Source organism: Orbicella faveolata, unplaced genomic scaffold (genome assembly GCF_042242905.1).
Source record: "Orbicella faveolata isolate gen_17 unplaced genomic scaffold, um_ofav_v1 contig_27, whole genome shotgun sequence".
In the NCBI taxonomy this organism is placed as follows: Eukaryota; Metazoa; Cnidaria; class Anthozoa; order Scleractinia; family Merulinidae; genus Orbicella; species Orbicella faveolata.
In genome coordinates this window covers 650,323-664,923 of record NW_028301555.1, presented here as the reverse complement: position 1 = coordinate 664,923, position 14,601 = coordinate 650,323, and the positions used below count along the sequence as shown (strand labels likewise).

The following is a 14,601-nucleotide window of genomic DNA, read 5'->3' as shown; positions in this document are numbered from 1 at the left end:
TTGACCCATTGACACCTGTGTCAGCAGTTACCTGCTGTGATGAGCGTTGGCCTTTGGTCCACTTCTGACGTCATCACCTTCGTCCAAATTGGCGTCATTCATACTCAAGTTCTGAAGGAGGAAGAGATCCAGTTTCCAATGATACCCAGATCAGAGTGATTGCGTCAATTATTATAAGACAATTAAATATGCACGAAAATGTTTAGAAATTTGATTGAAAAGCTTTGAGTAAATTTTCCCTCAACTGCATTTGGCTATTGAGAATTGCCCGTCTCGATGATGCTTTCTCGGGAATTGTTCCACTGGTTGCAAACCCAGTAGAAGGTCCACCACTGCAGCAAAAGATAAAAGGAGAAAAAGGAGAAAAGCGTTAAGACGTAGGTCACGATACACACAGGATAAAACTTAAAAGCGAGACAAGTATATATATTTTTCTGACAAATATGAACCGGTTAAAATTCATTCCAGTGTCTACAGTTACTTATGCTTTATGTTTGACTTGAATAAGTACTTTTTGTAAATATGTGTAACCAGAAGCATATCACCTCGCGAGGTGCTTTGCTCCTTAGCACCCTTGCACTACTGTAGTTAATAATGTTTGTATTCACCCTTAGCGCTGGCAGAAATTGTAAAAAAACAACAGCACATACAATGCGTGTTTTATCTATGCTCTTTCAATATTCAGAACTTATATTTTTGTAGCTTAATCAAAGTCTGAATTGTTTTTATATGCTCTTGTAAAGGAAGATTCTTATGTCATATTCTTTAGTGGCTTATAACATTTTTTTCGCTCTGAAGTAACAAGATTTTAATTCTAGTCAAGATTAACAAGAGTTGAGTTTACGTTCACGTTTTTATTGTCTGTTTAAATTAAACTTCAGTCAACTTTTTGGCTTTGACAGTTTCAGATAAGTCAGAGGCTCATGTGATATTAAGCATACCACGCATACACATCAACACATGTTGTTCCACTATTATTCTCTTCACTCCAATCGGTCCAATCCTGTCCGAACATATCTCAGGCTGATGATCGCCTGACACAGACACCTGAATGGGAATATCGCGGAAAATGAGCTCTGGAGATGTGTGGGTAGTTCCGTTAAGACGGTAATAGTGGTTTTTGTTTTCGACGCCAGCTTTTAAGTCTCCAGCTGGTGGCAGGATGGCTTCTTTCTTTGCATTGGTAATGATAGTCATTAAGCTGTTTTTTCTATAGTAGGGGCTTGTACAACAGCCCCAGTAGGATGGCGGGGAATTTCGGTCACATATGATCGAGCCCGACTTGCGGACGAGCTTCATTGTCTTGAGAAGTCCACTCTTTGTGATGTTGAAGGCGCCGAACTGCTTACCTCGCGCCCTAAAGCAAACGGATTCTTTGTTTATTTTCTGCCAGTTTCCTAAAAAAAAAATTATTAAAAAATATGCAATACTAACGGTAAAAAAAAGTATTTAACATGGAAAGTGACTAGAATCGACCAAATTATACATCAAGGCAATCAGAAGCGCACTAACTAGACAAAACAAGATCTCAGTAAAGAGTAAGTACTGCTGGATCGTACAATTAGAGTTTTTCCAACAGACACGTTTATGGTCATGAGGAGTTTGTTTCGCGTCGTACATTTGGATCCTATTCCAAACCCTTCTAGCTCATTTAGCCCACTTATGCCACTGGAGAAAGAGACTGCTTTCCCCTAGATTGTTTGGTTGATCGACTACGCACTTCGTATTTCAGAGCAACGAGAGAGTTCAATCAATCACAGCACGAGTTTGAGCAATAAGGGCCTGAGTCTGCTCGTAATCTCACCAATCATGGTTGAGCATTGTGAATACCCGGTTGGAACAAACAAAAAATGCATATTTGAATTTTATTGACTTGAAAAGTACAGAGACAATACAACAATTAAACATAATTTGAACTCAGCGCAGACACTTTGAATTGATGGTTTTTAAATATTTTCTTACATTCTTGCCACTAGTTTTAGAGTTAGGTCATGCACACTTTGTTTGAAAACATTGTAGTCGCTAGACTGCTAATGCCTCAACTGGACCGAGCTGGCGGGTTGACATTTTGTTGCTCGGTTCGAATTTGGTTTCGTCACTGGACCGAACTGTGGAGGCGCTGTGGCCTCATGGTTAGTGCGCTGGTCTCCGGATCGAGCGGTCCATGTTCAAGCCCTGGCCAGGGACATTGTGCTGTGTTCTTGGGCGAGACACTTTACTTTCAGAGTGCCTCTCTCCACCCAGGTGTATAAATGGGTACCTGAGAATTAAAGCTAACTTCTGTACCTTCACAGCGAGCCAGGATTGTCTGAGCATTCCCATCAGAGTATATTCAGTAATCCCCGTTAACCATCTCATTTCCTTCACTGGCCTTGATCTCACTGCACGATTCAGCAGGAAGCTCTTGAATGGAGCCAAGAGGAACTGTGTGATGAAACAAAAGATCTCAGTGTCAGAGTAATTTTATTTCAAATGCTTACAAGAAGAGCTTAAGGTGACTCAAAACAGTTTCCAGCACGTTTTGATGAGTCGTTATGACCACTCTTTATCACTTGATGCTACAATCATGGTATCAAAAAACTGCCCAATCTTTGGTGAACACGTTGTTGTCATTTTCGTGACACAATAGATTACCATAGCAACTTATAATTCAAAAACGGCACGGTGAAATCTTTTTATATTGTCAAATTTTAATAAGAATCTGCATAAAACGCAACTTTAATTTGGCAAAGTTTAAAAAAAATTCTGTACATAGGGTTCAGAGCCACCTGAAAATTAAAAAAAAAAAAACACGAATATTAGAATTATCTCAATTTTGGGCAGAGAGCTTCGGAATCATGTTAGAATATTAATTTTGATTTATCGCGAAAATGGAGTATTGTCTCGTGTAATATTTGTTACTTCTGACGAAGAAATGGGTGCGAGGCCGCTTTCCTTGATCACATATGACCTATTGGTAACCGTTAGTTGGATACGAGATATTTTACCTCAAGTAATCTGTGTTACCGAAAAGATTGTTTTAACCTCGCTCCGTCATGTCAACGCAGCGGCTGACAACTTAACAAGAAATAAACTTTATCTTCTTTGTCTAACTCCGATGAAGTTCCTAGCCATTATACTGTTTACTAAGTGAGAACTTTTGACTGCGGTTTGTGGTCCTTTTTATCGCTCTAATAAGGAACTGTTGAACTCGTACGGATGCAATTGCTGGAAAAGCATTTTAACCATCTTATGTACATTGGACGTTGGTGGAAAAGTGTGTGAACGTTTTTTATTGCGTTCGCAGAACGCAGTTCATAATCCTAGGTGTCTTGTGGTCTCGAGGGTGACCTATTTGAACATTTTTTTCGTTGAAGGTCTGCATTTTCTGCGCCATTTTGAATGACGTCAAACGTCATATGCGCAAAAGACTACCACGCACCTCGTGGTTTTCGTTGAAATCTGAGCAAGTCTGAGCATCGTCAATTGGATATCTAAAGACAATCTCGTGATTATAGTTTATTTTATATGTTCAGGAACACGACTTTGAATCGCCTTGGCTTTGGGATGTTTATCGTGAGAACAGCTATATTTCATTGGCTGAAGTTTGATTGCATTTGTTGATTAGTTCCAATCGCGACAGATCCATTCGAATATTGTTTGGAATCGGTGGAAAAGTACTTGGCAGGATACCGGGCCATTCATTTGCGTCCCATTTAATTTGAATGTTTTTTCTTTTTTTCAGTTGTTTCTATATGCTTTGTTCTTAACTGAAAATCGCTCCTTCGAATGTTTACGACAAACGGGCTCGCGATTGCAAATGTTTGGCTATATTTGTGGTTCCAGCTTAAAATAACCTACGTAAAAAGTAAACATTTCCAAATTAGCTTTTACGCTGAAACATTACCAGTTAATTTAAAAATATTTAGCACGAAATTAGAAGGCTTTTGTAAATATTTTTGTGAGTCTATGGAAATAGGCGCTCACGCACATATCAACAAATCGTATTTTACACAGCGGACCTCTTCACTGACTTCATTGGAATGGATTTTGACACTATAACATATCTGCCTGTAAAAGCTCGGTTGCTGATGAAAAATAATGATTTTAGCAATAGACAGAGGTTGAAAGTCAGCTACTGAAATCATAAGGTATATATATTAAAGAAACGGCGTCGAACGCACTCATAATTTTTGATTACTACGAGTATAACAATTTGTTTGAATTGATTTAGGTCGAATATTTGCTTAGCTCGTAGAATTTTTGTACACGAGTGCTTTGTTTCGCTAACAAGAGCGCCTAGGCCACGAAGAAAACATTTCAACTTGACCGCTTCCCATCATTCCTCACGGCTTCCCCGCTCCCATTGGAGAGTCCGCTTGGTGAAACAAGCCAGCTACACATGCCAACCAATAGCATTTAAAGCGACTGAGTTGTAAAAGGGCAAAAAAAGAAACGAGAATCGAAGTGTACCTCTGTTTTTGCCCTTTTCATGTAGAACCTTGTCTGATCCGGCTTGAAATATTCAGGTCTCGCCTCCTTGGTTCGATTGTTCAATTCACAGAGGTTTTGCCAATGACGAAATTGTAGCATTGACACGTGACTTTTGCTTCGCACATCAAATAACAGCCTGCAGGCCATCCAACCTTGCTTGTTTTAAAGGTGTGGCTCTTGAGGTACATTCCTCCAATTGAGTATTCCGCTGTTTGGCATTGAGCAGCTTGAAATACACCAATCCGGGACATCAGGAACGCAACTGAGAGCCAGAACTTGGGATTCATATTGAATTGAATGCGGCAGTGACTTTGCTACATGCGAAATAGAAACGTTCAAAATGACACGCTAGTGATCTTAATTACTTGCCATGGAGAATCCATGTTGTTGTTAGCATCTAAGAGACTCCAGCTCTGAACAATCGTACGCAGGACATTGACTAGTGTAACGAAAAGGTCCCAGTGCGCTACTTGTATGTGGTCAAGGGAACGTTTGAAGACTCTAAAAATCGATAAAAAATTATCTGTCATTTTGTACCTTATCTTCGCTTAGAGGTCTAAAACAGCCTGATGCCAGAGGTTCTCTCTGGTACTTTCTTCTTCCGTCTTTGCTGCCAGCTAATAAAATATCAATGACATTGAATGAAGCGAACTTCGTTTCCATGTACGTGTTCCACTCGATTATAATCTCGTCGATTGGGACCTATAACTATGAAGTAGCTAAGTATCTATGCTCTCTATTACAACCCTACATCCCTACTAATTATTGCACTCAGGATAGCTTTACTTTTGTTAATGAAATCCTAGATATACCTTTATCGGGTAATTTTATGATTTAATTCGACGTTGAAAGTTAATTTACCAACATACCCTTGAATAAGTGCATTGGTCTAGCGGTTCGCTGCATAAAGGAGGATAATATGGACAATAAGTTAAGTGCCACCGAGCTTAAAACCCATTTACGTTTTGCCACAGCCCAAACTCACTTTTTGTTTAAAGGTTCTTATTATGATCATGTAGATGGTGTGTCTATGGGCTCGCCCCTTGCCCCCGTCTTAGTTAACCTTTTCATGGGGCATAATGAGAAGGATTGGATAGAAAACTACAAGGGCTCTAAGATTTTGTTCTATCGGCGATATGTCGATGGCACTTTCTGTGTATTTGAGAGGGAACAAGATGCTTTTTCCTTTTACAATTACATCAGTTCCCAACACCCTAACATACGGTTTACTATATATGGAGATGGAAGTCAGTAGATGATAAGTTTGCTTTCTTGGATGTCTTGGTCAATTCAATAACAACCCTCTTAATCTCCAGACATCTGTTTTCCGTAAGAAAACTTTCACGGGGCTCCTAACTATGTATTTTAGTTTCACTTCATTTTCCTACAAAATGGGTCTTGTTAGAACACTGGTGGACAGGGTTTACAAAATGGACAATTCTTGGCTAGGCTTTCATATTATTATTACCCTTATTCTATGGAAGAACCTTTTCCATGTTCACATTGTAGAAAAGGTCATCAATAGACACGTCAGTAGAGCTACAATCCGCCCATCAGCTAGCTCTCAGGTTCAGCAAGCCGTTTCAACTTATTATTTTAAGTTACCCTATGTAGCCTCCTTCACCAGAGAAACAGAAAAGGCTACGCAAACTCGTTCAGCGCTATTGTCCTAATAACATCGAAATTAAGTTAGCTTTTTCTTCTTTTAAAGTTGGTAGTATGTTTAGTGTTAAGGATCCTGTTCCTCTCGATCTCCGTTCGTGCGTTGTCTACAAGTTTTCGTGTGCAGGATGTAACGCCTGTTAGATCAGCGAGAGTAGCTGACATCTCTCGACGCGCGTTCGTGAGCATCTGAGCAGGGACAGGAACTCACACGTATATCAGCATTTGCAGCAATCCCAGGCATGTCGGTGTTTAGCTTATAAGAACTGCTTTTCCATCGTGGATTGTGCATACAGCAAACTACAACTTATGTTGAAGGAAGCAATGCACATCAAATGGGAGAATCCCACTTTAAATAAGCAGCTGAAACATGCTGACTTAACTCTCTCGTTCTGATATTATTCTTTATCTATATACATTTATTTAGTAGCGGTTCATTTTACATTTTTTGTTGATAACATTTTGTGTTATAATCACTGTAATTATTTCTACTTTTTAGAATTTTTTCCCTTGTATTAAGTGTAGTACTCGCGCAAGTGTTATTCCATGTCTCGCGCTTCTTAAAATTGTACGCTAATTTTTTCGAAATGTTGAATTGTATCACGTTTTACTTATACGCCATTGCTTGTGTTAATTCAACCGAACTTGTAAACGAATTCACAACTGAAGATTATCGTTGAACGTTCGAAACATGTCTTGCTGTAAACTTAAAGTTGTTGTCCATTTCTTAAAATTATAACATTATTGTTTTACAAACATAATTTGCAAGCGCGTTAAGGGTGGTGATGATGTGTTCGTTAATACATCACTTTAAAATTCTCAACAAAAATTTGTTGTCATTCAATTAAACATGTGTGGTAAATATTTCATTTTTCCAGCCAAGTGTGTTATATCTTACAAGTTCTAGAAGCGAAGGTAGCTTTGTTGTTGACAGATACTCAAGGCCATAAAACTATTTAAGCGATGCTGTCATGTTCGATCAATAATCGAACAAGTTCGTAATTGATTGATGCCCGGCGGTGAATGAGAAATATAAAGAAAAGATGAAACAGGAAGAACAGTGAAGGTAGATTAAGTATTTCTAACTATATTGGCAAAGGGGAACTCACGTAAATGTCATCCATTTAACATCAAAGTAAATATTAATTTGAACTAAAAGAATATTGGGCAACAAAGGAAAGCTAATAGAATGGTTCCTCGCCTCCGGTAGGTTCTAGTATACCTTCTTAGAACTCTATGTTGATATTTCTTTCAGACTGAAAAGCAGAAGAACTCGGGTATCCACTTTTTTAGATTTCCGTGTTGGAAATAAGGTAACAAATTACATATCTTCGCTCTATGCTCTGGACCCTTTAATGCGTCCACCTGCTGATATTAACAAGTTTCTTTGTCCTAACGAAAAGCTCAAGTTTTCTTTTACTGATATTTTTCAACTCAACTTATTCTAGATCATTCTTGATGTTAAGAAACCCTAACTCAATAAATTTCTATTATTACAGGCGAAGATGCATTAAACTATTTCGACATCCTAAGACAAAAGTAACATGTTGCTTTAGCCGGATCTGTTAATCCATTAAATTAGAGTGTTAGTCAACTCGATTGATATCGCGAGAAATATTTCATATCATTATTCGCCCAAGAAATCTCTGATATAGATAAAGATAACCGTTCTTCCTCTTCCCTTGTCTTCTTCTTCGCCAAAGTTTACTCATCTCTAATCAGTTTTTGGTAGTGACATATTTTTCTTGAAAAACCGCGGGCAAACTTATTTTAAGAAATAGGACCGTACCACAACTTATGGCCGAGATACGAATTTCAAATTAATATAACATTTATCACCAATTCCCGAAGCAGAAATGAAAAGGTTTTCGCCGAGGTGTTATCCAAGATTTTCACTGTTTTGAATCCTTATTTTCTGACGAACGAGACACGAAATGTATTGCTTTACCTGCATCATTTTTATTAGCATTCTTCTCACGTTTCGTTTTTTGCCAATCAATCAACTGATGCAAATCTGAAAAGGATCTCAAATTTTGCCTGGTCTGCTATCCACCAATAATAAACAATTATTTCATCAGCCGAAACTGAAAGCTGAGGCTGATATCACTTACCAAGACCTTGGTTATTCTAGTCAAGTATAAAAAAATTAGTTTATTCTTGAGGCAGAAAAGACCCAAAGTTGCGCGTTGCTGGCACAACAAAGTGATTCAAGTATCCGTGTCAGAGAAAACCGGGCAAAACCAAAAGATCCACGTCACATTCAGCATAAAAGCTATCCGAAAGGATTACAAGCCATGGCATTTACCAAGGTAGGCGTTCGTTTTCCTTCGAGATGTCACCGCATCATGATTTTGGCCTCACATGCGGTCCAAAACACAGGTAGCCCAAGCTCGCAAACTGAGCGTCCGTACAATGCAGTAATACTGAAGTCTCAAAACAGTTGAAATATAATAATTTGTATTGCCCGGAAAAACGGTTCTATTCTTAAGTCTTAAAGACACGAAGCAGTATAAATAAAATATACGTACCGTACTTGAGGTGTGTTTCCTTGTTTGGCGTGGGAGGTTAATAAATAATAAACAAATAAATAAATAAATAAATAAGTGATATTCATTACAGGAAGCTCTCTCACCTAACGGTTATAGGCCGATTTATTGACATTTACATGGTTTCAGTTAGGTTCACTATTTTGTCTTCTGGATATCCTTTCCAAAGTTTGGGTACTGAGTGATCCCAGCCTAACGAGTCCACTGAAGGGAAAGGTCTCCAAATGCTCCAGTCGCCTCGAAATTTCAAATACATCAGGAAAGATAGTCTCCCTTCACGTTTCTGTTCTTCATCCGTTCATCCTTGGTCGGTTTAGTTACACTGACATGGAATAGAGGGCTGCCATCTTCGGCAAAGGGTTTTTGCTGAGAGCCGTCCGATATGAAGTCTGAAATGTCAATCATCTCCCACCCTCCGCCTAATCCTTAGACAGTGTACCTAAATTACATTAACTAAACTTCCAGTGCGTAAATTCCCAGCGAAACGAAAAACAGATAGTCTTCTCGATACTTAACTTCCAATGTTACCAAAACAGAATAAAGTTGACCTGTTCATGCCATTCTTAGTTTTTGTTTTTTTCCTTGAACGGGGTGTCATGTTTCGGGTTTGCATTTCCTCTTGGTTTGGGCCTTAAATAGGGTATCAATTTTCATTTGATCATCCTCAAAGAGGGTCAGGGCTTAGTCAACCTCGTTCCCAGGGCTTTGGGTTGGGTTCAGTAAAACTTTTCGCGGCACGCATCTATTCCAAATATACGGAAGTACCCTCCCTCCCCCCCCCCCCCCCCCCGCCCATTGCTATTGCAATTTAGTGTTAACAATGTAGATCGGTTGTATAGTAACGGCTGCTTGACAATCGCATCAGCAACGTAGTGAAATTTCCAAATAAAGAAAACACTGAATGAAAAGTGATGTTACAGCACGGTGAACTCACGCCTTCATGTTGTTTCCAAGAAAGTTCTAGAAAGGTTGGTATTTTAATATAGATTATGCTTTTGCCAAGTCAATACAGAGCTAAATTGTAATCACAACTTGTGATTACAATTAGTTTGATTACATTAGTTTTACTTGTTGTAATCACAACTTGTGATTACAGTTAGTTTGATTACATTAGTTTTACTAATGGACCTACAACACTGGTTACCAGTACTTTTATTGAACAGTACATCGACAACGGTTCAATCGCTAAACGGCCGATATTTAATCAGAATATTTAAATCCTTTTCTAACACTCGCCAGCTCTTGAGCCAGGAGGCGGGTTATGTTAAACCTTTTAGAACTGCCAGTCAAGATTTGCAAATGGTGAAGGAGACCAGTATTAGAGCCTGAACGAAGTCAGTGCTCATGCAAAAACTTTAACTATGGTACATGCATTACAGGAAAGCAGACCTGTCCACGAAAATGAACTTCAACCTGGAGACAAGGCATCTTACCGGAAATGATTGTAACACGTCACATAGCGTGGCCTGACAAAAGTTAAAAGCTCTGGAGGCAGCGTGGCCGAGTTGGTAGGGCGCTGGACTTGAAATCCGGAGGTCGCGGGCTCAAGTCTCGCTCTGATCACTATTAAAGCTGGAGTTGCTTCCCCACAGACCCTAGTTCAACTCCTCTGTTATGCTTGTAAATAGCCAACTGGAGTGCCTTCCGCCTGTTGGGATTTTTAAGCCTGTTATGGTTAAGCTAAAATGCATAAGATCATTTACCGGCCCAAATTTTGCTCGTTAGAGACTTAGATAGGTCAGTTGGACAGAATTATGGATAAAAAAAGAAAGTTTTGGAAAAAATGTGCTTTTCCTTAAGTGGCATGCCTGAAAACTGTGGCTAGTTGTAGCTAAGCGCATCGATCACTATAAACATTCAACATCTTTTTTTTAATATTTTTAACAGCAAGAATAGTAAATTTTAATACAAAGAATGCACATATATAAACTAATTAATATACATTCCGATAACTATTGGTATTTATGCTTCATGTTTGATACATGTACTGTAGTTTGGAATGAGACTGCTGTTGGAGAAAAAGTGGAGCTTCAAAAACTTTCGTGACAGCCTAGATGCGTAATTACTACATTAGCCCTCACAGCCAGGTAAAAAAAAGTATAGTACATACAATGCTTCGTCGTCTTGGTAATTGCTCGACGCTACTTTCATATTTCTACTATTCTTAGCATTTTATTCCGTGAATGTCTTCCTGCATTTGTGCGCTAAGTTACAAGATTCAATACAAGAGAAGATAGATATGAGCCGCGTTTACGTTAATTTTTCAGTGTCTATAAACACCTACTGCTTCGAATAAGTCAGATGCTCATGTTAAAGCATACCACGCATACACATCAACACATGTTTCGCCACTGTTGTCACCTTCATCACAATCGATCCAATCCTGTCCGTACCATATCTGCAACTCCTGATTGCGTGACACAGGCAGCTTGTTAGGAAGGTCCGGGAAAATGAGCTCAGGAGATCTGTGGGTAGTTCCATTAAGACTGTAAAAGTGTTTTTTGTTGTCACACTCTTGTACTTTCAGGTCTCCAGCAGGTGGCAGGATGGCTTCTCTCTTTGCATTGGTAATGATAGTCTGTAAGCTGTTGTTGCCATACCTTAGTACATTTGAGCAGCCCCAGAAGGATTTCGTGTCTTTCGGGTTGCATCTGACCCAGCCCCACTTGCGAACGAGCTTCATCGTCTTGAGAAGTCCACTCTTCGTGATGTTAAAGGCGCCGTACTGCTCATTTAGCGCCCCAAAGCAAACGGGTTCTGTGTTTAATTTCTGCCAGTTCTCTAAAATGAATTTTCAGAGAAAAATATTTGCATCCATGTCTTACGTTGCGATCCTGTGGCACACTCTTAACATTAAGGCTCAGGGGCCAATCAGATCAATGTCATAAATCTTTTTTAAAGTCATCTGCTAACATGACACAATTTGAATTTTTTTTTTTCATTAGCATCAAGTCCCAGGTATATTGAGGGAAATTTTCAGAGGTAAAACCAGTTTCTTTAAACACAAAGGTTAAGATCGTTACCGATCGCTCCCACAGGCGGACAAAAATTCAATATTTCTGCCAATCAGCACTCACCCCTGGATTGTTTTGGACGCTTTAATTTATACTTGTGCCGTTGAAAACAAAAAGGCTGTTTGCCCTCAAAATTTATTGGTTGATCGATCAATAGACTGAGCTACTCCGGTCTCTTGCAAATTTAAATTTTTTGGAGGTGCTAAAAGGTTAATTAAACTTCTTTATCAATAAACTAAAAGGCCGTACCTTCACAGCGAGCCAGGATTTTCTGATCATTCCCGTCAGAGTATATCCAGTAATCCCCGTGAACCATCTCATTTCCTTCACTGGCCTTGATCTCACTGCACGATTCAGCAGGAAGCTCTTGAATGGAACCAAGCGGGACTGTGAGATAAAATGAAAAGATAAAGTAATTTTGAGATAAAGTAATTTTGCTTCAAGTAATTTTATAAACAAGAAGAGCTAATAACAGATAAACCTTATTCGTAACCCTCTTATGTACGTTAGACGATGTTGGAAAGTATTCTTTTTATTGGTTGAGTTAATTTCAGACAAACGCTTACGTGGGGTTTTGGGATTTTACATGCTAGTGCTTTGTTCCGGATTGATGCTACAAATGGTTGATAGGCCAAATACGACTCCTACTGAAAAGAAGAAACTTTGACCTCTAAAGCTTTGCTTTAAAGAAGGACGTTTTTCAAAGATCTCCCTTTTCTGTATAAAAGCACGGAAGGGTCTTTAGAGAACTCTCTTAGCAAGGACTGATTTTCTTTTAAATGCCATTTACTCATAAGAATATTTTCTTAAGATTAGGCAAAGATGGCGATATTCTGTCACAAACTGCAAAATTCTTTTGGGTCTTCTTTGTTTATTTTGCAGTGGGTAACCTCTGTTGCGTAATCCGCGTTTGAATTGTGTAATGTTTCTTCAAATGTGGCTTTTGAGGAGAGTTGGTTCTCAGAAGTCGTAAGTCTTCGCCTTTGAAAAAGCCCATGATCCGGACGCCTGGAGGGTGCCAGGAGATGAAGTGCGTGTCTTGGAGAGTTTTTGTCGGTTTTAAGTGCACTCGCACGTCGAGAATAGATTCTTTCTCAAATCTTTTCCCCCTGTATACTGTAAGCGTCTATCCAACAAAATTTTTTCTTTATCTGAAATTTCAGCGGTGAATTTTACGGTCACTGATATGCATAATAGTTATTCACCAGCTTTATAAACGTGTTTATTTCCTTTTTGTTTATGATCCATAGAGAAATGACATCATCGAAATATCTTTTTTCGGTGAGATTTTCTGGTTATTATATTTGTCCTTCAGTTTTGAGCTTGACTAACCTTAAACCACACAAAACGTGAGCAATAAAAAACATTTTTAGACAAGCAAAATTAATAGTTCGGTTAACTTTTAATCCTGGGTTAGCGTTAACCGGCTTTCGAACAACCCTGCCCGGGGATTTATATGGCTGTGGTTAATGATTTCTGTTTCTACCGCGGCCGTGAAAATGTTGGCCAAGGAGACCGCCATTTCTGTAGTCATTGCGGTATCGTGAGTTGCCGCTAAAATGAAAAGAGTTTTCTTTTAAGAGAAGCTTTAGCACCTCGCCGAGGTAGAGGTTAGGTATGGGAGGTTTGTTTGGGTGGAATGTTTCGTATGTTTTACATACAGTCGTGATTCCTTCCTCCGGCCTGTGGGATGTTAGCATATAGTTTTGCAACGTCCATTGCGCCGAAGCCATGTACGGAGACATCCCACCTTTTCTCCTGGTGGTTTCGCCGCTCCGGTAGGAGAATCCGCAGCCGCGCTCAAAATTAAGCTCGCCACGGACGCTAGCATTGAAAATAGCTGTACTGATTGGAAAAATGAGACGAACATGCAAGAAAGGAAAGTGGAAGTGTACCTCTGTTTTTTGCCCTTTTCATGTAGAACCTTGTCTGATCCGGCCTAAAATCTTCAGGTCTCGCTTCCTTGGTTCGATTGTTCAGTTCGCAGACTTTATGACCAATGACGAAATTGTAGCTTTGACACGTGACCTCTTCTTCGCACATCAAATAGCACCCTCCAGGCCATCCAACCTTGCTTGTTTTAAAGGTGTGGCCCTTGAGGAACATTCCTCCAATTGAGTATTCCGCTGTTTGGCATTGGACAGCAGCTTGAAATACACCGATCCGGGACATCAGGAACGCAACTGAGAGCCAAAACTTGGGATTCATATTGAATTGAATGCGTCAGTGCCTGTGCTACATGTGAAATAAAAAAGTTCAAAATGACCTGTAATTGATACTAAATAACACCAGTACTGAGATTCAGTTTTGTTGTAAGCGTCTGTTTAATTTTATCACTAAAAAGATCGAGGTTCCCAACCATTGCTGTCCTCGTTTCTGCACGGCAGAAATTAGTAACCTCCTTAATTTAGACGGTAAAAGTAGCGAAGGTTGTCACATCCTTTTGGGAATCTTTATTTCTTAGCTTGATCCTCTTGAGTAGCACAGAGGGACTTATCTGAAGTAACGACAAGACTCTCACATAAAGTTTGTAAACCGGTGGGAGATTCTAAAAATCGACAGAAAATTAGTTGTCATTTTGTAACTTAATTTTCGAGGCAGTGCAAACGTAGATTTCTTTCTAATATCGCATTTCTTATGATAACTGGTCAGCTTTAGGGCCCAATTGAAATACAATAAACAGTCAAGTGTATCTAATATATCTTAGACCTCATTTATATGGTCTCGGGTACCTGAGATAAGCCTTCCCCCGAGTTACCCTGGCCGAGGTAACTTTTAGCTTATTTCTCTGCAAAATTCAACCAACCGTTTACATTAGGATCGTGAACCCGTCTCGGGGGGCGAGACAACTCGGGTGGGCGAGTTGTCTCGCCTCGGCAGGTAAGGTAACCCCGGCAAGCGAGACA

At 39.4% G+C, this 14,601-nt stretch overlaps 1 protein-coding gene and 1 pseudogene across 2 annotated transcripts in view; both read right to left on the bottom strand.

The window, feature by feature from the left end:
- Positions 1-839: 839 nt before the first annotated feature.
- On the bottom strand, positions 840-4,768 carry LOC149107026 (uncharacterized; annotated as a pseudogene).
- A 5,774-nt stretch (positions 4,769-10,542) lies between these two features.
- Positions 10,543-14,601, bottom strand: part of LOC149107014 (uncharacterized) — a 104,648-nt gene continuing 100,589 nt past the window's right edge. For both annotated transcript variants that reach the window (XM_089296894.1, XM_089296893.1), the window contains 3 exons: positions 13,591-13,930; positions 11,945-12,082; positions 10,543-11,462 (listed from right to left, as the gene is read on the bottom strand). In XM_089296894.1, coding sequence (XP_089153020.1) covers positions 10,987-11,462; positions 11,945-12,082; positions 13,591-13,903 — 927 coding nt within the window. In that variant the 5' untranslated portion in view covers positions 13,904-13,930 and the 3' untranslated portion in view covers positions 10,543-10,986. The remainder of the gene's footprint in view (positions 11,463-11,944; positions 12,083-13,590; positions 13,931-14,601) is intronic.